Source organism: Schistocerca nitens, chromosome 1 (assembly GCF_023898315.1).
Source record: "Schistocerca nitens isolate TAMUIC-IGC-003100 chromosome 1, iqSchNite1.1, whole genome shotgun sequence".
Lineage (NCBI taxonomy): Eukaryota > Metazoa > Arthropoda > Insecta > Orthoptera > Acrididae > Schistocerca > Schistocerca nitens.
Window position 1 is genome coordinate 1,125,070,849 of NC_064614.1, and position 25,834 is coordinate 1,125,096,682.

Consider the following 25,834-nt stretch of genomic DNA (forward strand, 5'->3'; position numbering starts at 1 on the left):
CGCCCACAATCGTCACAAAGGGGCTCAGCCTCACACCGTGACGACATGTGCCCAAAGCGCAAACACCGAAAACAGCGCATAGGAGGCTGGACGTAAGGTCGCACGTCGCACCAGTAGCACATCACCTTTACCTTCTCTGGGAGAACGTCACCCTCGAAGGCGAGGATAAAGGCCCCGGTGTCAATGCGACGGTCTTCGGGGCCGTGCTGGACTCGCCGGACGAAATGCACGCCTTGGTGCTCCAGGTTGGCCCTGAGCTCCTCATCAGATTGCAGCAGGAGGTCCCGATGAAAAATAACCCCCTGCGTCCTATTTAGTGCCAGATGCGGGACAATGGACACTGGGATGTCCCCTAGGTGGTCGCACGCCTGGAGCGCCGCTGACTGTGTGGCGGAGGTGGTCTTTATAAGAACGGACCCCGAACGCATCTTACTGAGAGCCTCGATTTCCCCGAAGATGTCCTCAAATTGCTGAACAAAGAACATGGGCTTGGAGGTGGCAAACGTCCCCCCATCGGTTCGAGAACAGACCAAATAGCGGGGGAAGTACTTCGCCCCAAGCCGGCGGGCCTGTCCCTCCTCCCAGGGAGTGGCCAAGGGGGAAAGGGCAGGAGAACCAGAACTAGAAACAATACCTTTCCTTTTGAAAGACTCGGCTGCAGAGCGACCTGATACGTGTTGACGTTTCATCTGCGAAACATCCGCCCCGATACCACCCACTCCGACCAGGGGCTCTCCCCACGGACGCCACCCAGCCTCAGCAAGGGCCACCTGGCAGGATGACCGTTGCCGGGAGTCCTGATGCCCCAAGGAGACGGCCATCTACTCCTTGGCCGACGTGGGGAGGGTGCAGCTCAGGTAACGGCAGTACGATCCCTGTGTGGTCAGGGGGCTACAACCTAGAGGGTACATGACGACCCCACCACAACGGGCTGGCTACCGTGCTGGATTTCTGGTGCCATGGAAAGTCCATCATGATCGTAGGTGCAGATGGGGACGCACTATGGGCGTAACGTGTACAACCCATCAGGCGTTTAGGCCCAATTTGAGGAATAATGGGTATGGTTACAACGCCGGTACAATGCTGAGTGCCAAGGTCTTAGTGCACTGAGGACCAGTGGTACACCACGTAAGGCGTCCTTCCCCAAAAGGCTCGTACTTCTGTAGAATTTTGAAAAATGGAGGTATAACCCCAAGGGGGACCATCACATGGAAGGCCGAAATGGTTGAAACTCCTTTTAGTCGCCTCTTACGACAGGCAGGAATACCGCGGGCCTATTCTAACCCCCGAACCCGCAGGGGGGATTCACCAACGCTATGGACCATTGTGTCTATAAATGAGAAATATGTTACCCTGTCCTTCCAACTCCTCCTTTCATGGTATTCAATCACTCTCCAAACTACACAATATCCTGGTCATCCATACGCCATGCACACTCCCAACTCATTGCCACATGGGTCATATACCAATGGAAGATCCAGGTGCACGATATGTCCAATTCACCCAACCAACATTCTACTCAACTCCTATCACAGGCTTATCCTACCATACCAGAAGCAGGGTCACATGTGAAAGCAGCCATGCCATATACCAAGTCTGATGCAATTTATGAAAAGCATCCTCAACAAGCACGACCACCAATGACTTGTACACCCAAATGAATGATCACTGCCAAACAGTGGCCAAGGGCAGAGTTAAGCACTCAATGGTGGAACAGGCTGCTGAGCACAACATGCTAGATATCAATGGCTGCTTCATAATCAGTGTCGTCAGGATCCTTCCTCTCATTACTAGCTCTTCTGAACTATGTACATGGGATTTGTTCTCGCACAATCTTCCTGGCTTCAGTATTTGCTGACCCCTGTCACAAACCCACCTCCATGCTGTTCAAAGATCCCAACTCCACTCATTTTGTATCCACATCCTCTTGCCGCCATCTTCATTTCCCTGTTTTCTCACTCTTTCCCAGTCCACTTCTCGTCATTATTGTAATCGAGTGCTGCACATAAACATGCTCCTCCCCAGAGGAAGAAATCCAGGGCATTGAGCTCAGGTGAACATTGTGTGCAGTTCCTCATAATGTTGATGCTACAACATCTGCAAACATGATTTCTGTCAATGATAATGTTAATATAGTATAGAACTTGATCCTCCTCCTCTCTTTTAATGTAAACCTTGTCTTTTTTCATACTGTTTGCAGTTCATTATGGAGCTAAGAACTAAGATGTACAAATGGCTGGCTGACTCTGTCATTCAGTTAATGATAACAACAAGAAACAATTTACAGGAATACAAGAAAACTGATACAGTAGCCGTATGGAGAAGGACAAGTGGCAGAAAACGGTGGAAGGAGACACCATGGTGGAATGAAAGAGTCAAGGAGGTAGTGGAAAGGAAGAAGAAGACCTCCAGACTGTGGTTCCAAGAAAGGACCGAATTAGCGAGAAAGGAATACACGAAAAAGAATGAAGCACATAAGACAGTGGCTGAGGAGAGCAGAAAGTGGATAGAAGAATGGACAAAGATGATGGAGGAAGATAGCAGAGAGTAAGAAGTACTATTTGGAATGGTCAAAAGTAAGAGGAGAGTGTTGAGGAAGGGTGCAATAATGATAGATAAAAGTGGGAAAGAGATTAATAACAAAGAGACAATGGTGACAATGTGGAAGGAGTACTTTGAGCACTTGCTATATCTGTATGGTCTTCGAGATGAGGACAATAGACTAAAGCAGGCAGAAGTAAACTCTAGTGGAGGGCAGCAGGGGGTGGGGGCTGACATGAAAAGAAATGGAAATCAGCCTGGACAGGATGAACAGCAACAGGTGTGGACAAAGTAAGAGTCAAAATGGTAAAAGCAGAGGTGAGGTTGGGAAACAGCAGCTACATCTTGTGATGAAGTGGTGTGGAATGAGAAGGACATTCCAAAAGCTTTTGAAGAGGGCACTAATTGTCCCTATATTCATGAAAGGGAGTAGGGAGGATTGTAGAAATGTCCCACTGATACCACACTGTGCCAATGTATATCAAAAGATCCTGGGAGAGCAGAATCTGAACAAGGATTGATAACAAATTGAGAGGGGAATAGCATGGCTTCAGACCTCCAAGATCAACTGTTGATCTCATATACGCAGTGAGGAGCTACAGGAGCACCATTATGAATTAGGGGAAGACCTTACGATGGCCTTTCTCAATACAGAAAAGGTATTTGATAGTGTCTGTAGAAGAAAGGTCTAGGAAGCAGTAAAAAAGAAGAGAGTGGAAAAAGAGTCAACAAAAGGAGTGGGGCAGATGTACAGTGGAAGCCTGAGGTGTGTAAAAGTGGGAAATGAAAGGACGGATTGGTTACAGAAAAAAACTGGTGTGTAACAGGGCAGTGCATTGTCATCTCTCCTCTTCATTTTGGTCTTGGATGAGATACCAATTACCGTATTTACTCGAATCTAAGCCGCACTTTTTTGCCGGTTTTTGTAATCCAATAAACCGCCTGCAGCTTAGAATCGAGTATAAAGCAAGCGGAAGTTCTGAAAAATGTTAGTAGGTGCCGCCACAACTAACTTCTGGTGTTGAATATATGTAGCGCTACACAGGCATGCTTTGTAGGCACAAATAATACTGGCGCCAAAACCTCTGCGTCAGTTAATAAATTTTAACAAACAAAAAAGTGGAAGACGAGCTTTTTTTCTTCGCCCCGAGTTTCTACCACTGCATTTTCATACATTATCCAACGAAGTAAATACAAATTCCGTATTTTTCATCTTCGAATGTAGCAGAATTTCAATGTACTACGAAAATCCGACTGGCAAGACTGTTTGGGATGTTTGCCAATATGGCCAACTCTACGTTCTGAATTTTTTCCTACCTGTGAGAAGAGATGGTTGCTAATAGGAACCTGATGAAATGTGAATCACATGCAGTATTCTCTTCACCATAAGAATAATATGAATGTAAACATTTTGCCCTGTATTTTTTCGTGTTTGCTGCTATCTCATTTAAATCCTGTCTGCCTAATAAACTACGAAACTAGAGTGAGACAACAGCAAATGCGGAAGAATATACGTATCGTGTCATGATTATATTTGTATTATTCTTATGCCTAATAGTGATACAGTCAGAAATGAAGCACGGCAACTGACTAGATTTTTAAATCTAAGATGACTCAAATTTCTGTGCAGAATTTGATGTACTAAAGAAGCGGCCGCAAAGATTTTCAAACGCAGAAAAATTTCCGCCTAACTCTTGTTCAGAACATGTTCTATCATACGTAGTCTATTATTTGGTTCTTGTTGATCATTATCAAAGAAAGCAGTAGTGTAAGTAACAACAAATAACAGTCTCTTGCCATTGTTTCACTAACGAGACGATTCCTCTCTCTCTCTCTCTCTTTTTTTTTTTTTTTTAATTGTAAGCGGCGGCAGCGCGCACAAAAGCAAGCCATCCCGCGAGCGGCGACAGGTCGTAAACACGCACTATCAGAATGCGACAAACAATGCATGACACAGTACAGTAATGCATTTTCAGCTGAGGGTGACGTAAACACCTATAACAAAGAAAACGGCACTTATCAGATCAAAGCAAAATAAGCAATCGATTCAAACCAGACGAAGCACGTGAAAAAGGAAGGGTGCCCGTATAAATACGGACGGAGCGCCTGGTGCGTAGCAATGGCTACCTGGTAAAGCTTAACTGCTAAGATTACGACTCGAACCAAACTACTGTGGTTGTATCGTCATACATTCGACCTAAATTATGTCTCATATTACAATGGACCAACTTTGTTTCGATTTGGAGGTGCGGCCTAAAACTTTTCTCTCCCCTTTAATTTCGAGTCTCAAATTTCAGGTGCGGCTTAGATTCGGGAGATTTTTTTTCCCTTTATTTCGAGTCTCATTTTTCAGGTGCGGCTTAGATTCGAGTGCGGCTTAGATTCGAGTAAATACGGTAAGATGGCAGAAAAAAAAAAACAAGATTAAAGCAATGGTGTTTGTGGATGACTTGATGATCTGGGGAAATAGTGAGGATGACATTTAGTAACAGCTTGATGCTTGGGAAGAAACTGTGGGACACTATGGAATGAATTTTGATGTACACACATGTGAGATACTATTTACAAGTAGAAAGAAAGATAGATCAACTAGTTGAATAAGGATTGGAGCTGAACAGTTGAAGAAGGTGGAAAGTGTCAAGTACTTGGAAAACATGATAGAGGAAAATGGAAGAAATGTGAGAGAGATCAGTGAACATGTTAAACAGGCAGAAGTATTTCTATGAAGTTTTAGGAGCTTGGTTTGTGACAAGGACATCACAAAAAAATAAAGAAGTAATATGTAGAAGTTACTACATCACAGTACTGATTTATGCATCCGAAACATGGGTAATGAAGAAAGGACATGTAAGCAGATTACAGGCAGATGAAATGAAATTCCTCAATAGTAGGATAGGAGTAACATGGAGAGGCTGGACAAGGAATGAAAAGATAATGGAAATATTGAAAGAGGAAGCCTTGCAGAGCAAAATAGAAACATCAATGCTAAGATGATATGGGAACTTAAAGAGAGGAAAACAAGAGGTTCCCAAGAAAGTACATCAAATGGAGAAGTGAAGGAAATGACCAAGACGAAGGCAAAGGGATGGACGACTGAAAGGCATGGAGGAGTATGTTGGAAAAAAGAGGCAAGGACTAGACAAGAGTTAGCACAGTAAGATGGTGGGGAAACAGGACAAGGTGGCAAGGCTTATGTTGCAAATAGACCCAGCCTAGGGCTGTACAAGATTATTGATGATGATCATTATAATGATGGTGATGACAGGAAAGCTGGATCCAAACATTATAACAGTATGATTTTGAGAGATCATTATAACATAGTAGTTGACAATGTAACGGCAGAAATTCTTTATTCTTACCTCTTTCCCTGGTTCTGACTGCAGTGCACTCTTCAGCCATATTTCTGCATCATTAACCTCACAATTCATGTACATAATGGACCATTCTGCTCTTGGCCGATGTTTCAATCCATCATCTATTGGTACAAGGTTTAGTATGTGTTCTGTAATTGGCAAGAAATAATTTTTAAAGGTTTATTTCAAATCACATTTCCCTACGTGCCAGTGAAAAAAAGACTTGCGTCCAGTACAACTGTAGTGGAGCATTTTATTTCAGAGATAAAGTAATGAGCTATTAATTCATTGGTTTTGAACTGAATACTTCCATCTGGAGATGCAAAACAAGGGCAAATAACAGTGTCTTTTGCTATGGATCAAGAGTGTGTATGTGTAGCTTTTTTCTTACATCAAATTAATTTATCATATTTTTGTTTAACTCCAAATGTGTTAACCTCCTCACAATTACAGTACAGTTTGGAAGCTTAGTGCTGCCAAAGACAGTATAGGCACTTTTGTGGGAGAATTGTTCGGGGACTTACCAATACTTTCTCCCTTCATATTTCACAATATAGTTCGTGTCTTTGGACTTATATAATAAGATGTTAACTAACTGCAACACATAACAGGACAATGCGCAAAATTAAATGGATGCTTTTTTACACATACATTGTTTCGTACGTTCCATTTGCTGATACTAATTATGACGAGGCTGCTTCCCACAGTGAAACAAGTCATAAAAATGCACACCTGAACTTGAAGCTATGCGGCCTCCTAATAGCTCGAAACCTCTCTGCATGGCAAATGACATCCAGTATGAAACTTGGAACTTGTGAAGTCCAAGAAGAAGATGGACTTTTCGATAATGACGACTCAGGGGAATTTTTCTTGGCCTCAAGTTCTTAAACACTGCTCCTCGTCTTGTAGGTCTTGTAACTCCTGACAGAATTAACTTCAGATTTTCAAACCACCTGTAACACAAAACATTTACACGGAGTCCAAGGTACAATAAAAATACTGCAGTGGATTTTTGTGCTTAAAATTACTCATAATCAATATGGGTATTAAAAGCTGCTAATATTTACATCCCAAAAAGGAAGTAGAACCAATATGAAACTTTCAAAGGCAGATCTCATTTAATCTAGATGAAAAGGGCTGTTTATATGTTTTACTGCTCCAAGTTTATGCACTTCTTTCATTGTAGAATCTGGTCAGGTTTCAGTACAATTATTATTGCAATTCATTTAGACTCCAATAATTCCATCCACACATACACCACTGTGTAGGATGTGTGTGTGTGTGTGTGTGTGTGCGCGCGAGTGTAAACCTGTCCTTTTTTTTCCCCTTAAGATAAGTCTTTCCGCTCCCGGGATTGGAATGACTCCTTACTCTCTCCCTTAAAACCCACATCCTTTCATCTTTCCCTCTCCTTCCCTCTTTCCTGACGAAGCAACCATTGGTTGCGGAAGCTTGAATTTTGTGTGTATGTATGTGTTTGTTTGTGTATCTATCGACCTGCCAGCGCTTTCGTATGGTAAGTCACATCATCTTTGTTTTTAGATATATTTTTGCATATTTGTGTGTATTTGTGCAAATTTTTGTGTATTTGTGCATATTTTTGCAAGTCTGTGTACTTCTAAGGGACTTTTTCTGCTATCCATCTCCCTCACAACCATTGAACACTTTCATTTGCCCATTTCCTATGTCATTTCCCCAAAGCCATCTGTGCCACAATGGACCCTAACACACCTTTCTGCGCCAGTTCAGTAAAGTATCTCTTTCAATGGCTAGAACCCAGTCAAATATTCTGCTCCTAAAATGCTGCCTAAACCACAGAGCAGCCCCCACACTCTCACCCTCCCAATACAGACTAACCACAAATATTCCTTTCTCTGTATCCCCCCCTCCAAACACACGTCTCACAATGACCGTCGCCTTTTCAGATTCTGCCAGTCCATGGCCCTCACAAACCAGGTACTGCAGAAATATATCTCCATGGCTCAGGCATCCCAGAAACCCCTTGCTCACTCTGTGAGATATTGTTACTGTGCAGTCCTTACTTCATACATCACATCTGTGAAATTGAATCCCTTGCCTTCCAGCATCTGAAAGAGCATTCCACACAATACAGCCTTAAGTTACCCAACCTGACGATATCCCACTGCCACTTTGGCATTCCACTACCCAACCTCTATCCCACCCAGAGTGTTTCTCCTTGTCAACCACTCACGTCACCTGGATCCTGCCTAGCTGATCTTTTCAACTTGCAACATTCCCCAAAACATTCTACCAACACACCACTAAACCCAGAGCCATTACACTATTCTTAGCTTTTCCACCAAACTCCTCAACCCCACAGAAACTTCAGTCCTATCCAAAGACCTCACGTTCAGCCCTACACCCAAATTTAACCATGTTGGACTTGCCAGAGATCTACCCTTCTTCTCCCAGTTCTGCAGTGGAAACACCTCCCTCAAAAGCCAACCTAATCCCACTAATCCCTAATCCCAACACTGAAACCTCCCTTTCCCGATTCACACCACCAAACTGCGATCCTCCCCCTCCCCCATCTAACCATTCTCTAGTCACCTTCCAAGAATTCTTTACCTCCAACTTGCCCTCACCATCCTTCCCCAGATTCCTTCCTCAGAAATCCAACCTCCCTGTAGAATAAAAGACAGCCATAGATAGCCTGAAACAGATCCTCATCTGCAGACAAAAGTTCCACCACAGTCATGATGAGCTGCAGTGACTATAGGGTGGAAAGCATCTGCAAATTGTTTTGACTTCTCCGCATATAAACTCTGCCGGAGTGGTCCTATACCAGACGTGCGACATAACCTCCGATCTCTGTTTAAAGCTTTAGATGCTTCCCAGAACCTCTGCGCTGAATCCATTCACCTCCTCATCCTTATGACAATTTACACACCCATTTCCTACATGCTAGCCAAAATGCTCAAACCCTAAAATCCTGGACAACCCATTGTAGTTGGTTATTGTGCCCCACTGAAAAACTTTTGGCGATTGTTGAGCAACACTTCCAGCCAGCTACCAAAATCTAGCCTCCCACATCACAAAAATGGCTCTGAGCACTATGGGACTCAACTGCTGTGGTCATAAGTCCCCTAGAACTTAGAACTACTTAAACCTAACTAACCTAAGGACATCACACACACCCATGCCCGAGGCAGGATTCGAACCTGCGACCGTAGCAGTCGCACGGTTCCGGACTGCGCGCCTAGAACCGCGAGACCACCGCGGCCGGCTCCCACATCACAGACACCAATTACTTACCTCCAGTGACTCCACCACTCCCACCCCTTTATTTCCTGGATCCCTATTAATTCCCTCATCCATTATACACCTTACTAACTTTATGTTAACACACCATGACTACTCCTTTCTAGGGAAGGTACACAAACAAATTCACTCTCCTATACCAAACTGTTTATGGACCACATAGAGAAAAACCTTCCTAGGGTCTCCATACCCCCACCCTGGTTCATGATAATTGATGATGATATTTATGATCCCAGCTCAGGGGCAAGACGCACTATCTTCATTCCTTCAGGACCAAACACCTTCTCTCTCACCCGATTCACCTAATCCTCCTCAACCCATTGTGCTACCTTCCTAGACATTGACTTCCTCCCCTCTGTCCAAATTAAACCCACCAACCACCAACAGTACCTCCATTTCAACATCTGTCACCCCTTCCATGCTGTCACCCTCCCATACAGCCTGGCCACCTGGGGACAGTGTATTTGCAGTGCCAAGAACTCACTTTCATATTATGCTGAAGGTCTCACAAAGGCCTTCACAGACAGGCACTATTATTCAGACCTTGTTCTTAAACAGATTTCCCATGCTATATTCCCCCCCTTTCACACACACACACACACACACACACACACACACACACACACACACAATCCTCCCACCACTCCCAAAAACCATGTACAAAGGAGCACACCGAGCGAGGTGGTGCAGTGGTTAGCACACTGGAATCGCATTCGGGAGGACGACGGTTCAATCCCATCTCCGGCCATCCTGATTTAGGTTTTCCGTGATTTCCCTAAATCGTTTCAGGCAAATGCCGGGATGGTTCCTTTGAAAGGGCACGGCCGATTTCCTTCCCAATCCTTCCCCAACCCGAGCTTGCGCTCCATCTCTAATGACCTCGTTGTCGACGGGACGTTAAACACTAACCACCACCACCACCACCACCACCACCACCACCACCACCAAAGGAGCACACTCTTTGTCAGCCAATACCACCTTTGTCAGGGATTTGATTATCTATCACCAGTTTCAGAAATGAGGGAGATCCTACCGAAGATCCTTCTCACCTCTCCTAAAGTGGTGTTGCATCACCTACCCAACCTCCTCAATATCTTAGTCCATTCCTGTGTCACTTCCAATCTCAAACCCTTGCCACAGGCATCATATTCCTATGGAACACCCAGGTGCAAAAACTGCTCAATCCACCTATTCAGCACTTCCTATTCCAGTCCTTTTTTACATGCGTATCCTACCCCATCAGTGGCCATTTATATCATATACTAGCTCTGCTGCAATCAATGCATAGCTTTTTACATTGATATGACTACCAACCAGCTGTCCACTAGCATGGATGGCCATCGCCAAACTGTGACCATGACGAAAGTGGACCACCCTGTGGCACAACCCTCAACTGAACACAACACACTTGATTTCAATGGCTGCTTCGCAATGCAGGCCATCTGGGTCCTCCCTTTCCACCATTGCCTTTTGTAAACTGTGCAGATGTGAGTTGTCTTTACAACACATTCACTACTCCCGAAATAATTTTGCCTTCAACCTACAGCAACCTCTTGTCCTCGCACCCTCCACCCAATAGTTTCTGGCCTGTCTGTCCTCACCACCTCCCAATTCACATATCCTCAACCTCATCGTATACTGCTCTCTACCAACGCACCCACCTGTCTTTCCCCCTTCTCTGCTCCTCTTCTTTTCCCCTCCCCACTCCTTCCCTCCACCACAACTCCATGACGCTTGTCCCACCACCATCTACATCCTGCACACTCTGTCGGACAATGGTGAGTTCTCTCCTGACCACCTGTACCCTCCTACTGCTGCCCTTTCCCCACCACACGTTGGATTGCTGCTTTCATTTGACACGTCAGTTGCATTCTGTCAGAGTGGCTGGAGACCAGGGTCACAGGTGCCTGAGGTGTGCTTGCTTGTGTGAATAAGTTTGTGTGTGTGTGTTTTTCCTTTTCTGTACAAGGCTTTAGCCCAAAGTTCAGTGTGTAACAGTCCTTTTGTTGCTCTCAGCTGCAACTCGACAAGTGATCTTTATGGTGAGGAGCCACCTATTCTTTTCAAAACACTGTTGATAATTTATGATATGATTTTCTACTGCTCAAATGCAAGCAGTATTTTTCTTTTTTGTTTACATTAAAGCATATCACTGACTAATCAATTTTTCAGAATTATTAATGAAAGTAAAATAGCTCCATAATCATTAACTCAGACTGTCAGGGAAAAGTGCTGACCAAATGTAAGATAGCAAAAGATTGGAGATTAGAAATGCGATAAAAAGAATTCTAAAAGATGACTGATATAGATGTCTAAAATAATATTTCAATATTTCAGTTCTTACCTTAGGGTGCTTCCATACAGTACAACTATAGGACAGTCAATCTCAGAACTCCTGTTCACAACTGGTTTAGTTTCCAGGGCAATGCTTATGTTTAAATTTTGTGATCGGAAAGCTCTGAATGAATCGTGTTCCTGAAACATGCATATCAATAATCACATACCTGAAAAAACAGAGGTTGATGAAATATTTGTTTCTGATACCATATTAAATTAATAATTTTAAATAATGGAAAACCCAGGTAGGAATATTCACAATGTAGTAAAAGACAGATTGCCACTTACCATAAGGAAGACATGTTAAGTTGAAGATAGGGATAATTAAAAGAACTAAGATACAGCTTTTTGTCACAGCTTTCTTCAACAAAAGAGAAACACACATCATTCATACACATAAGCAAGCACACCACATGTGACATGATCAGAAACTCCTCCATCTCATGCTGGATTTCAACTATCACTTGGCATGAAAACAGCAATCTGGAGGAGGGTGAGGAAGGGGAAGGGACAGTAGTGTACAGGTGGGTGGAGAGATGAATGCTGTCTGGTGGAGTGTACAGACACTAGAATGCCAACAGGCACAACATAAAGAGTTTGTGGGGTAGGGAGGTGGGGAAAATGAAGAAGAGGAGCGAGGAAAGATGTGTGGGTGCATTGGAAGAGGATGGCAAATGAACAGGGTGGGAGACAAGAATGGGAAGGAGATGATAGGAAAGAGGAGGTGGAAGCTGTTGGTTGGAGAGAGTGAGGACAGTATGTTACTGTAGGTTGATGCCACGATACTTACAGAAGGAGAGAATGATTTGTATGGATAACTCCCATCTGCACAGTTCAGAAAAGCTGGTGGAGGAAGGAAGGATCTGGAAGGCTCAAGTAGTGAATCAGCCATTGAAATCAAGCAGGTTATGTTCAGCTGCATGTTGTGCCACAGGGTGGTCTACTTTGCTCTCGGCCACAGTTTGGCAGTGGCCGTTCATCCTGGTGGACAGCTGGTTGGTAGTCACACCAGTATAAAAAGTTGTGCAATGATTGTGGCAGAGATAGTAGATGGCAGCATTCACAGGTGGCCCAGCCCATGATGGAGTACAATAAACCTGTGACAGGACTGGAATAGGATGTGCTAGGTGGGTGGACTGGGTACGTCTTGCACCTGGGTCTTACAGGGATATGACCATTGTGGCAAGGGGTTGGGATCGGGAGTGGCCTAGGGATGGACTAGTATGTTGTGGAGGTTGGGTGGGTAACAGAACACTACTTCAGGAGGAGTGGGAAGTATCTCAGGTAGAATGTCCCTCATTTCAGGGCCTGGTGATAGGTAATCAAAGCCTTTGCAAAGGATGTGTTTCAGTTGTTCCAGTCCAGGGTGGTACTGGGTGACAAAGGCACCAAGCCTGGTTCTTGGGAATGGTGGAATAATTGAGGATGTGAGGGGAAACAGCACGGAAGATCCGTTTGTGGACTAGATGTGGGGATAGTGTGTGCCTGTGTAGGCTTTGCTGAGGCAATCAGCATAGTAAGCAAAGTAGTTCTTGTAACAGCAGATACACCATTCTCAAATAGCCAGACTGTATGGAAGGGATTTTTTGGTACAGAAGGGATGACAGCTGCCGAAATGCACATACTGTTGGTGGTTGGTAGGTTTAATGTGGGAAGAGGTGCAGATGGAGCCATCACAGAGGGCACGGTCAACATCTAGGAAGTTGGCATGCTGAGTAGAGAAGGGCTATGTGATGCAGATGGGAGAGAAGGTATTGAGATCGTGAAAGAACAAAGATAGGATGTCTTGACCTCGAGTCCAGATCATGATGGTATCATTAATATCGTTAATGAACCTGAACCACATTAGGGGTTGGTATTTGGGAGACTAGGAAGGTCTCCTCTAGTTGGCCAATAAAATGGCTGGTATAGGTGGATGCCATGCGGGTGCCCATGGCTGTGCACCGGATTTGTCCGTAGATCTTCCCTTCAAAAGAGAAGCAGTTGTGTGTTAGAATAAAGCTAGTGATGTGTATGAAGAATGAGCTGGTGGGTTTGGAGTCTGAATGAAGTTGGGAAAGGTAGAGTTCAATAGTGGTAACACCATGGGCACGAGGGATGTTGGTGTATAGGGAGGTGGCATCAACAGTGACAAGTAGGGATCCAGGAGGTTAAGGGGTGGGGATGTCTTTGACATGGGAGGCTAGATTATGGGCAATTGGTTGGAGGTGTTTTTCAATGAATGCTGAAATTCTTTCAGAGGGGGCACAATAACCATCCACAATGGGGGCTCCAGGATTGTTGGGTTTGTGGATTTTGAGGAACATACAGAAGATTGGTGTGCTGAGTGTCACAGGGTGAGGGCAGAAGTGGATTGAGGGGAGAGATTCTGGGAAGGAAGAGTCAGATAATTGGTGGAGACCTTCTGCTAGGTAGTCACTGCGATTCACAATAACATTGGTGGAACTGTTGTCTCCAGGTAGGATGATTAGATCAGGATTTGTTTTGAGGTTGGGTGTAGCTATTTTTTCTTCTACTGAAAGGTTGGTGTTACAAGGAAGGGATCTGGGAAAGGATAGCAAAGCTAAGTTGGAGGTAAGGAATTCCTGGAAGGTGACCAGTGGCTGTGTGTGTGTGTGGGAGGGGGGGGGGGCATCACAGGTAGATGGTGGTATAAACTGAGAGAGGCAGGGTTCAATGTTGGCATTAGGTTGGTTTTGGTTGGAGGGGCTGATGGCAAAGAAGTGCTGAGGGTCTCAACGAGGCCTTCACAGGCAGACACTAACCCCACAGATGGAAGGGGCAACTTGTTGAGGAGCACTATAAGTTGGATCAAAATTTCTCAACCACACAGGCCACAACCCTGGAACACAAGTAACTGAAATGATTTTGTGATCACATACCTGTGGTGGCAGAGACTATAATATAAAGTTGGTGTCAATGTTGAAAGCTAAACTCAAAGCACATCCATAACTGCAGGTATTCACATGAGTTTTCTTGTATCCAGCTGTAGTTTTGCATCTTTGATAAAATACATTTGGTAATAATGCATCAGCAATTACTTGTAGATTATACCAAAATAATGGAAACATTCAGAAAGAAGAATCCCTTGGAAGTGGAACATTGGAGATTTTAATAACAAACACAAAAATGCAACAAGTAAAGAATGGGTTTTCTGGAAACAGTATTGACAAATAAAGCCATTCTCCATTTTTGTTGACAACCAAGAATGAAGTTCTCTGAACAAGTGACAGCTCTGTGGTATAGTGAAAAATTTGTACCAATCCTGAAGCTTATCCACCTAGAACCCATAATGGCTTTAAGTGATAATTTGAGAAGTATGCAATTACTTAACAGAAGATTCTACTGTAGATGACGATGTTTAAGGTTTTGGAAACATACAAATTTTGAGAATACTTCCTGTATAAAATGTATTTAAAGTTATTTGAGAATGGTAAATACCATATAGCATATACAACAGTGTAGGAAAAGGTAGATTACTATTGACAGTAAAGAAGACATGGCAAGTTGAAGACAGGCAAAATAAAAAGACACTTCCACATAGCTTTCAGCCACAGCCTTCATCACTAGAGAGAGAGAGAGAGAGAGAGAGAGAGAGAGAGAGGACACACACACACACACACACACACACACACACACACACACACACACACACACACACAAAGCAAGCAAGCACATACAACCACCAACTCGAGCACCTCGGGTCGCAATGCAACTATAACGTGGAATGCAAGCAGCAATCTGGAGGGGTCGAGAACGGCCACAGATTTACAATATTTCTGAAGTGGGGCCCCTTGAGTGTTTGAAATAGGACATCAAAAGTTTAAAAAAAAATGTAGATTTTACAAAAATATGTTCTTTTGTAGTGCACATTTTTCTGATGAGTTTGATACATAAAATACATATGTTCGAGGAAATGTAAGACTTATTATCTGGTCTTAAGTGGGCCAAAGTGCAGTGCCACACCTCTTCACGCAGCACTCTTCTATCGCACGTCACTGTATTTAGATCTGTGGAAATCACACATGTATATTTTGTAATGGAAGCCACACCTCTTCACGCAGCACTCTTCTATCGCACGTCACTGTATTTAGCTCTGTGGAAATCACACGTGTATATTTTGTAATGGAAGCCATCAAACCTATATTCAGGACAGTGGACATTAAAATGTTCTGCGATGCCTCTCCTGCTCCCAGTCAGCTGGTTTGACATCATTATTTGGGAGAATAAGGACTCTTCAGAAAATCTGCACTCTTTATTGCCTATTAGCTATTAATTTTCTCTTTTGTGAGACGTAAGATTAAAAATAGGAAACATAAAACCAGTAAAGACAAGAGACAAGGAGGACAGTACACATTTCTTCATTCCTTAGGTCCCAGCATTTTTTCCTCTCAAATCTTGCTACACCTCTACATGGTGTGCTGTGAAAGAATCTATTACCTCATAAAAGTTCCCAAATGTTTTTCCTACATAAAAAATCAAAATGGCATTGCCTAATACTGAAAAAGCTGTTAATACAAAAATAGACATTTCTAATAATGCAGAAATTTTAACACCACTAAATAAGTGATACTGTCTTGGTACAAATGGTCATTTTTACCTACCTTATTAACATAAATAACATGACAGAACATAATTAACAACATATCAATATCAAATGCATATTAGACCTACTACAAGCAAAAAGTTTTATGTTGGTAAAGAATTTCACATTTCATTTATATGCTCCAGTTTCTCAAGAATGAGATCGAAAAGTAGTAGTAGCACAAAATTTTTATATGAATTTGGAATTGTCATATTCTTCCATATAATTTGTGTGATGGCCCCATTTTCTCCATTCTTGTTCTAACAAACAATCTTATCATCACTAATTCTGTAACTACCCCTGTCAATTTCAAAATTATTCACTAACTATGCGAGAATCACCAGTTTCGTTATTCCACATTTATTTTCTGGTTTAGCATTATTACATGTTCGTACAACACATTTTCTGTGATCTTCCAAGAATAGAACTTAAGCAGCTGCTAATCAGGTACTGTGCAACTGGCTTATATTAGTGCAGAAATTTTCTGTCAAAATTTCATTTTCTTGGATACACTGAGAAGATAATATGTAATCTATCTTACCTGACATTCCTGTTAGTCATTTATTTTCACCCTAGTAGTCTGAATCTATGGATTTTGCTAATAATTATAACAGCACTTATCATTTGCACACCCAATCAACCACATAAACAAACAGTGATTGTCATTCACCCGTTCAGATTTTTTTGGCTCAACTTATATAGCCCTGTCCCCTTTTGTCTGTGGGAAAGTCTTTATTTCTAGATGCAACAGGGACTCCCCTGGCAGAAAATCATGTACACTATGCACATACCAGAAATCAACTTACGATTCGTTCAGACATCAACTTAGAATGTGTTCAAAAACCCACAGGGATGTGTTTCAAAGTCATACGAATAATTGATAGACCAATGTGCAATGGATGCTAGGTGCTTCATGAAACAATGTTTTCCCCCCCCCCCCCCCCCTCCCTTCAAGAATATGAATTTGGCACTCCCTGAAATTGCCACCCGGGCAGATATCCCTGTTTGCTGCCTCTCCCCCTCCCCCTCAAAGATCCAGGTCTGGTTGAGGAAGGGGAAGGGATAGTACTGTACAGGTGTGGACAAAGATGAATGCTGTTTGGTGGAGCCCGAGATGCTGGAGTTGGCAGTCTTGCGTGCATGACATGTGTTTGTTTGGTGTGTAAATGGTGTGTCTGTCTTTTACTGATGAAGACTGTAGCTGAAAGCTGTATGTAAGTGTCCTTTAATTGTGCCTGTCTCCAATTTGACGTGTCTTCTTTATGGTAAGAAGCAATCTGTCATTTCCTACATTGTTGATATTCCTACATGGAGTTTCGATCATTTGATTTTTACAGAGCATATACAAGTTGCTAAAATGAAAATAAATTAACTGTTCAAGTCTGTTTTTCAGAATGAATTTAATGATCCAAGTCTAAAAAAAATCAATATCTGTATCATTATGAAGCTTCAAGGTTTGTACTACTATCACAAATTTGATTTATAATGTGTCTATATTGAATTTAAATTATTTATGAAGTTTTATTTGTATTCAACTTTAACTGGTGAGGGATCTCATAATTAGTGGTGGATGTTGTTACAATCTGCTTTCATGTGAGTGACAATGTATCACCTGCTAAATTTGGATAAACATTTGGGTTATACATTAACAAAGAATTGTGAACAAGTATCATCAATTATTATTGGCTGCTATTAAAAACTCTAACTAGCCAACTGCCAACATTAAACCCCCCTCATTAATGATATAGACAGATAGCAAGACAATGCCACATAACAATTTTTCCGAAAAAAGAAAATTACAAAAATAAAGTGCCACAACAAAATGATACAACCCTCATCATGATGTTACAAACATTAGGAATTATGTGAACTGCTTTGAACTGTGGATCATATTGTCAACAGAGATGAGGGAGGGTGGAGGAAAGTAAGTACAACCAGAGGTTACTGAGAGATCCCAGAAATGTTCAGTCAAATTAACATCAGAAGATCTCATCAACCATTTTATTCCTTACATGTACTCTTTCAGATACTAAACAAATACATGTACTCTACATACATTATCATTTTTGATCATAATTTCTCGACTTTGCTCCTGAGCAAGTCACTCAAAACATTAATCCTTAATATCATATTCACACTTCAGATCAGACATGTTCCCATGTGGTATCACATGAGGTCCCTGTATATGAACCAAAGCCATCTGCAGCTACATAATCAGCTCGCTCTATAATGGTAAGACGTCAAAACTGGAGTGCATAGATAATACCTGTCTTGAGGGAAGGAAGGAACAAAGGAAGGATTAAGATTTAGTTTTAACATCCAGTTGACAAGACCATTAAAGATGACACACAAGCTTGGATGGGGAGGAATTCTATCATGTCCTGTTACAAGTCACTGTCCTTGCATTTATCTTAAGCAGTTAAAAAAAAAACCACAGAAGACATTAATCTGGATGGCCTAATGAGGATTTCAACCACTCTCTTTCTGAATGTGAGTCCAGTGTTTTAACTGTTATGCCACTTTAATTGGGCAACGAAAATCAATAGGGGCTGGAGGTGAAGAGGATCCATATGTGAGAAAGATAGGTACTCTGCCACACAATCAACATACATGTGTCCTACAGTAATGTAAACATACTTTTCTGCGAAATTGGATATTAACATACAAAGTACTGGTATCCAGGAATACTAGTTAACTGGTTGATCACATAGATTACAGCTGCTGTTGCAGTTTCACTAGTATCTGCATTCAATTTGTAAATGTAATTGATTTTGTGTAATACATCCATTTTGTCAAGCAGTCATATAAATCTGTATGCAGTTATCAGTAAACAAAGAAAACAGTGTTGCACTACTGTAGCACATTTTCTGTTAACTATAACTTCTTCCAAAGCTAGGAATCACCTAGTGACAAACAACAACCTCCTTTCATGCATCATTACATCATTTACTTGTTGGGCGATGGGTTACTAACGTCTATTTTAGTCACTGTCACTTGCTAATGTCCAACTGTGTCCTCTGTAACACAGTTGAGCATGTCTAAACAATGGGGTTTTCAGTATGCAATAATGATGCAAAAGCTACAGTAATGATTTTTTTTCTGAACTCTGCAAATTTCTTTCAATTTCTTAATTTATGTGGGGGAGTGTATGTTTACTCATATTATGCCACAGTGATAGAGCACTGGAAGCTACTTGCTAAGACACTCTGCATTTAGTGAAATGTGATTAGTTACAGATACACGGACAAGTCACGCTGATGTGACCATCTGTCAAAAGCCTGAATAACCACCTTTTATAGTGTGGATGCACAAGAAAAGAGTGACCGAGGCTCTGGAAGGTACTGACAGGATCCCATGTTGATTCTAGTGCTGTCGCCATCTGTGCTAGATTTCTTAGTTGAGGTTCCGTGAAGGTCCCACAGATACTTGACTAGGTTTAAATCTGGGGAGTATGGTGCACTCATCCTGGTGCTCTTCAAACTGTGCATATACACTGCGAGCTGTGCAAAACATTGAATTGTCCTGCTGGTAAATGTCATTGTGCGGAGGAAAAAACAAAACTGCATTTAAGGGTGGACATGGTTCCCAAGGATAAATGCATACCTGTATTGATCTACTGTGCCTTACCAAATGATATCACTCAGGAAATGCCATGAAAACATTCCCTGGACCACGATGCTACCTCCTCTGGCCTGGACCCTTGTGACAATTGTTGCAAGGCCATACATGCCAACGGCCATCTATCCGATGGAGCATAAAATGTGATTCATCTGAAAATGCCATCTGTCCGCACCCAGTGGATGTCCATTTGTGGTATTGGCATGCAAATTCCTGCATTCATCACTGACACAACTGCTGTGAAGACCCATATTCAGGAATGTGTGCTGAATGGTTGTTGAGGAGGCACTGTTGAAAGCTCCTTGGGTCTTATGTGTGGTGTCACCGCTAGACACCACACTTGCTAGGTGGTAACTTAAATCGGCCGCGGTCCTGTAGTACATGTCGGACCCGCGTGTCGCCACTGTGTATTCGCAAACGTAGCGCCACCACAGGGCAGGTCACAAGACACGGACATGACCTCGCCCCAGTTGTACGGACGACATAGCTTGCGACTAGACCTACCAAGTATTCCTCTCATTTGCCGAGAGACAGATTAAATAGCCTTCAGCTAGTCCATCGCTACTACCTAGCAAGGCGCCATGTGTATCATTGCTAATTGCTTACTACTATGCAAGAGATGTATTTCAACAAGAACAAGACTACATTAAAGTTAAGTATATTAAAATCTCTCTTCTTTTCTTTATAGTTTTCATCCAGTCTCCTGTTTCAGAATTTACGCCCGTCTGCGTTAGTTTCGCGTGCACCTAGCCACTCATTGTGTCGAGACCTTAGGGAATCGACACAACAATATGGGCAGTCAGTTGCTCAACAGCTGCACAACTATTCGCCTGTACATGTCACTGCAGCCGTCATTCATCATCATCATGTACAGACCAAGGTGCACCACAGTTGCCTTGGTGCTGGTTTCAATAGTGCCATTTTTCCATACACGGCATTCTTTTACCACAGCAGCACGCGAACAATTTGCAAACTGAGGTATTTTGGAAATGCTTCCACCCTTGATCCAAAAGCCAATGATCTCACCTCTTTGAACACCAAATAAATCACTCCATTTTCACATTACGACAATGACTGCACTGTTTTCCATGTCCCCTCAACACACTTGAAATATATCCACTGTTAGTGCTGCCACCTGCCATCTGTAAACGGTTATTGCATGCTGTTGGCGAACAAAGGTAGTAGTCACATTAGTGTGACTGGACCATGTAATACCAAAAGCAAGTTTCACTTGCCCAGCTTTTTTTCAACATAGCTGCTTCACTTACCTGCTTAATCTCACATGTATATCTTATCTGTGTGTAATATCGAACCTGTTAAAGAACAGATTATTTTGTTCAGCCATTCCCTTGGAACATGTCACTGAAGTTTATTGTTTAATTTATTTTCTTCTCAGAAAAATTGTAGTTTGTTATATAGTTCATTATTTAAGGTGTCACACATTTTATCTAAGTTCAACAGTTTTACATTACATTTTCACTGAAATAATTCCTCCCATTTCAGTCCTATTCAAACATTAACAATTGCCATCTTTGGAAACCAGCTGAGATACTCTGCAGATCCACTAGTTTAAAATCTTTGACCTTACAAAAATTTCACAGCTGCACATACTTTTCTTTGTACTTGATGATGACACAGTAGCCAGAGCCCATTTTGAACATAATATCATACATATTGTAGTATACTATACCAGTAACATGTGTGTTTTCTTTCATAACGAATAAAATATTTCAATATTTCATGAAGACTATGACAAAAGTATTGACACAAAGAGCATACCGCATATTAACGAAACAGAATTCCTGACAAGAAAGCAGAGAGAATCTTACATTATAGAAGCAATATCTTAATCACGAGCCATTTAAATAAAAGCAGCAACTGTTGGATAAAGGCTTCACCTAGACATTTCCATGGAGGAAGATATTCAGTTATATCCACCCATACAGTTTCTGCATGTTTTCTAATGTCATCTACCCTTCGCTGGGACCCCATGGTCAAGAGATTAATATTGCTGTCTCTAGATCGCAGGGACCTGGTTGGAGATTTACTTCACTCAGAAACTGGGAATATGTGTTGTTTTTATTATTTCATTTCATCTTCATCGATACTTCACCAATCTGGTGTCAGATAGAAAGATTTGCACCAGGTGACTGAACAATCCTGGATGGTGGGGTCTCTCAGCCAGTAATGACATACAATCATTTCATCTACACATTTCCCATTAGCTTGCCATCTCAGTATTTTCCTAATCGGTTGTGATCCAGCAAAGTACTATCTTTCTTCTGTCAATTTAACTATCTGTATGTCAGACACGGTCGAAGTAGAGAAGATATAAAATGTAGACTGGCAATGGCAAGAAAAGCATTTTTGAAGAAGAGAAATTGGTTAACATCGAGTATAGATTTAAGTGTCAGGAAGTTGTTTCTGAAAGTATTTGTATGGATTGTAGCCATGTATGGAAGTGAAACATGGACGATAAATAGTTTGGACAAGAAGAGAATAGAAGCTTTCGAAATGTGGTGCTACAGAAGAATGCTGAAGATTAGATGGGTAGATCACATAACTAATGAGGAGGTATTGAATAGAATTGGGGAGAAGAGGAGTTTGTGGCACAACTTGACGAGAAGAAGGGACCAGTTGGTAGAACATGTTCTGAGGCATCAAGGGATCACAAATTTAGCACTGGAAGGCAGCGTGGAGGGTAAAAATCACAGAGGGAGACCAAGAGATGAATACACTAAGCAGATTCAGAAGGATGTAGGTTGCAGTACGTACTGGGAGATGAAGAAACTTGCACAGGATGGGGTAGCATGGAGAGCTGCATCAAACCAGTCTCAGGACTGAAGACCACAACAACAAACATGTCAGACACACACATCCATTTCATTTTCACTACAACCATAACGCCTTCCAGTACAGTCTGTTCCTGGAACCATTTGTTTGATTTTCAGTCTCTGCTAGTAACAGCCAACATGTGTCTCTCCATGGCTCATTGTTGCACTCTCAGTTTGTCAACTGTTTTGCATTAAAAGTCCTAGCATCAGAAATGCTAATACCACTGATTGTAAGCTTCCCTATTCAGATACATCAGAAGATTGACACTGAAAACCCTATTTAATTTACTAAAATCACTCCACACCATTTTTAATCTTCTGTTAAGTTATCATATTACACACAATATTCCTAAGTTTAAATTTCAACTATGGCTAAGTTCACAGTCTTTATGTAATTATTGAATGTAGTCATTGCACTGATCACTAATGAATTTTCAACAGCCATAAGCAAATGCAAGCCAACTGAGGAGCTACTTGACTGAAAAGTAGTGGCACCAGTCACGAAAACTGACAATGTCTGGGTGAATGGTATGCTGACTATATGCCCCTCCATATCCACATCTGGTGACACGTAAGGGCTGAGGGTGATACGACAGCCAGTTGGTACCATTGGGCCTTAATGGCCTGTTCCGATTTTTTTTTTTAATCTTAAATCTGTATTTAGAGTGTGTATTTGGTAATTATGAGTTATGAGAAATAAAGAAGCTAACAATGCAACAACTTAAATAGATGAAAAAACAGATGAAAGGTAAAGGTTACCTGGTTGCTGGAATATTCTGGTAACTTGTCTGGGGCACAGGGCATGACTGAGTGGTGATCATTTGGGTCAGATAAACAAACCCAGTTTAGTTTAGCACTGAGTTTCAGATTGGGTAGATGAAGTAATCTGCAATCATCATATTTGGAAGCTGTTCTTACATACACATTAAGCTCACCTTTGAAGACAACTTTAGCTGTAACAAATTGTGAATAAAAATATGTTACTTTTCTTCATGTTTTTCATCTGGCAATTAAGCATTCAAATTTGCCTGAACATGATAAAATAATGATAGAAGTGCTAATGAAGATACATAAATACTAAATATCTGAAACAAACATAATTGTACTCGTAAATAATTTCACTCTCACCATTTGTCCAGTCAATAGCTACGTCACTCCAGGTCAGCTCCATTTCTTCAGTTGTGTTATATGGATCTAATGATGCGTGTAACAACACTGTTAGTTGTCGTATGCACATTGTAAGACGACCATGAAATAAAAGTCTCATCTTATCCCAGAATGGCAGGGGTGGACTTGGATCTCGAGAAGGAGGAAATATTTTCTCGAGACCTTTGCAAGAGAAAATAATATGCAAAATAATTGTTACTAAAGTGCCTTACAAAATAATTAGCCACACAACAATTACAATCAATAACCATTATGATATAACAGGAAACAACCATTAAAGAGTCCGTACTTAAGTTACACTGAGCTATAACAGGTTCCCAGCATGGTCCAAATGCATAACTGAAATGTTCCACTTCGCAGTTGAAGTCATGGTAGAACTTGAGAGATGTCATGCTCCTCTGTACAGTTGTCTCTCCCCAAGGATCACCAAGCCGTATGACAACATCACGTTTTGCTGGAAAGTTTTATCCCATTAAAAAAATTATTTACAGCAAGTAGCCATATATTTCAATCTATAAAGCAAATCAAAATGTACATAAACTTAATTACAGACCACTGATGATGCTTTACCTCAATAAAGCGAAACACATCTGGTGAAAAAATCACACATTTTGTAATAGCAACAACAGAGGAAAAATACTCTCATGAAAAATTAAAAAAATCTTTACAGATTAGTTTACCTCGTCTTGTAGCTTCCTGTTCTGCCCCAACCAGTTGTCCCCAAATGTGGAAGTCTCTGATATCCAACCACGGCTGTGGAAAGTCACGCAACTGGAACTTCCATTCTTTACAGCTGGCACAAATTGATCGACACCACAGAGTTGTAAATTCAATTCCCTCTTCTGGCCACGGACTGAAAATTCAAAAATAAACTGGATAAAGAACACAGTAACAGAGTAAACATACAGTAATGTGTGTAAACAAACGAAGGTGAACTTCATTAGCTTTACACAGAAAATAAACAAGAATGGAACAATGTATATTAAAACAGTTTTTCTACTAAACTGAGGTCCTTTAGTTAACTCACCAAAAAACATTATGTAAATTGGTGCACTTATCATGACTGTGTTACGTGAAGTCAATTCACAGTACTTGAGTGTGCAAGTAATTTAAAGCACACAACACCCAGTGACCATATTGTCATAACCATTGATATAAGGGCAATAACTGAAAACTACTGAATAATGAACACAGCAGAAATTGAAAGTGTGGGATTTTAAGGGATCAAACTGGAATGGACATGTTGCAGAAATAGCTTCTACCAAGCTTTCCATGTTAAAGTTTCAGGACACTGTAACAGAGAAGCTGCAATGCTTGAAAACTTTACTAAAATACAGGAAGAGTCATGGAGGATCAACACTTGGTACAGTATTGGCAGTTGGCAAATGTAATGTAGTTCATATAAATGAGTACAAAGACCCACTACTGTATTGTATAATTACAAGGGTGTAGAACACTCAATGAAAGCAGTCAGATCCATAAAAAATCTAGGAGTATACATATGGATGATGACATAAACCTGACAGCACATAAGGCAGGCTGAGATTCATCAGAAGAATCCTCAGAAAGTGTAGTCCACCTGCAAAAGAGGTAACTTAGTGATCTCTCATATGACTAATACTTTAATATTGCTAGTCCGTCTGGGACCATTACCAGGCAGGTCTGACAGAAGAAATACAGAAGATGCAAAGAAGAGAAGCCCATTTCATTACAGGTTCATTTAGCAAGTGGTAAAGCATCATGGTGATGCTCAGCCAACTCGAGTGGCAGAAGCTGCAAGAAAGGCATTCTGCATCACAGTGAGGTTTACTGTTAAAATTCCAAGAGTGTACGCCCCTCCTACAAGTATATCGCAGAAGCACACAGAAACAAAATTAGAGAGATTCTGCAAACCATTCGCATTTGGAACAGTAAGTGGGAGGGAGAGGGAGGAGGAGGTGAGAGGTGGGGGAGGAAGCAGTGGAACACAAAGTACTCTGCACCACACATCGTGACGATAGCTTGCAGAGTATAGATGCAGATTCAGATGGAGAGCACTTGCCTAAATATATAGATCTCATGGTGCATGCTCTTACTGAGCACATTTAGTGGATGCAAACAAATCACACACCAAAGAG

The 25,834-nt window shown here is 41.7% G+C and overlaps 1 protein-coding gene across 1 annotated transcript in view; it reads right to left on the reverse strand.

Moving 5' to 3' along the window:
* The window catches only part of LOC126199286 (protein KIAA0100), a 340,503-nt gene that overhangs the window by 130,903 nt on the left and 183,766 nt on the right, over positions 1–25,834 (reverse strand). The window contains exons 18-24 of the mRNA XM_049936105.1: positions 24,398–24,570; positions 24,007–24,171; positions 23,679–23,879; positions 23,310–23,503; positions 11,521–11,651; positions 6,627–6,847; positions 5,901–6,043 (exon numbers count right to left, since the gene is read on the reverse strand). Coding sequence (XP_049792062.1) covers positions 5,901–6,043; positions 6,627–6,847; positions 11,521–11,651; positions 23,310–23,503; positions 23,679–23,879; positions 24,007–24,171; positions 24,398–24,570 — 1,228 coding nt within the window. The remainder of the gene's footprint in view (positions 1–5,900; positions 6,044–6,626; positions 6,848–11,520; positions 11,652–23,309; positions 23,504–23,678; positions 23,880–24,006; positions 24,172–24,397; positions 24,571–25,834) is intronic.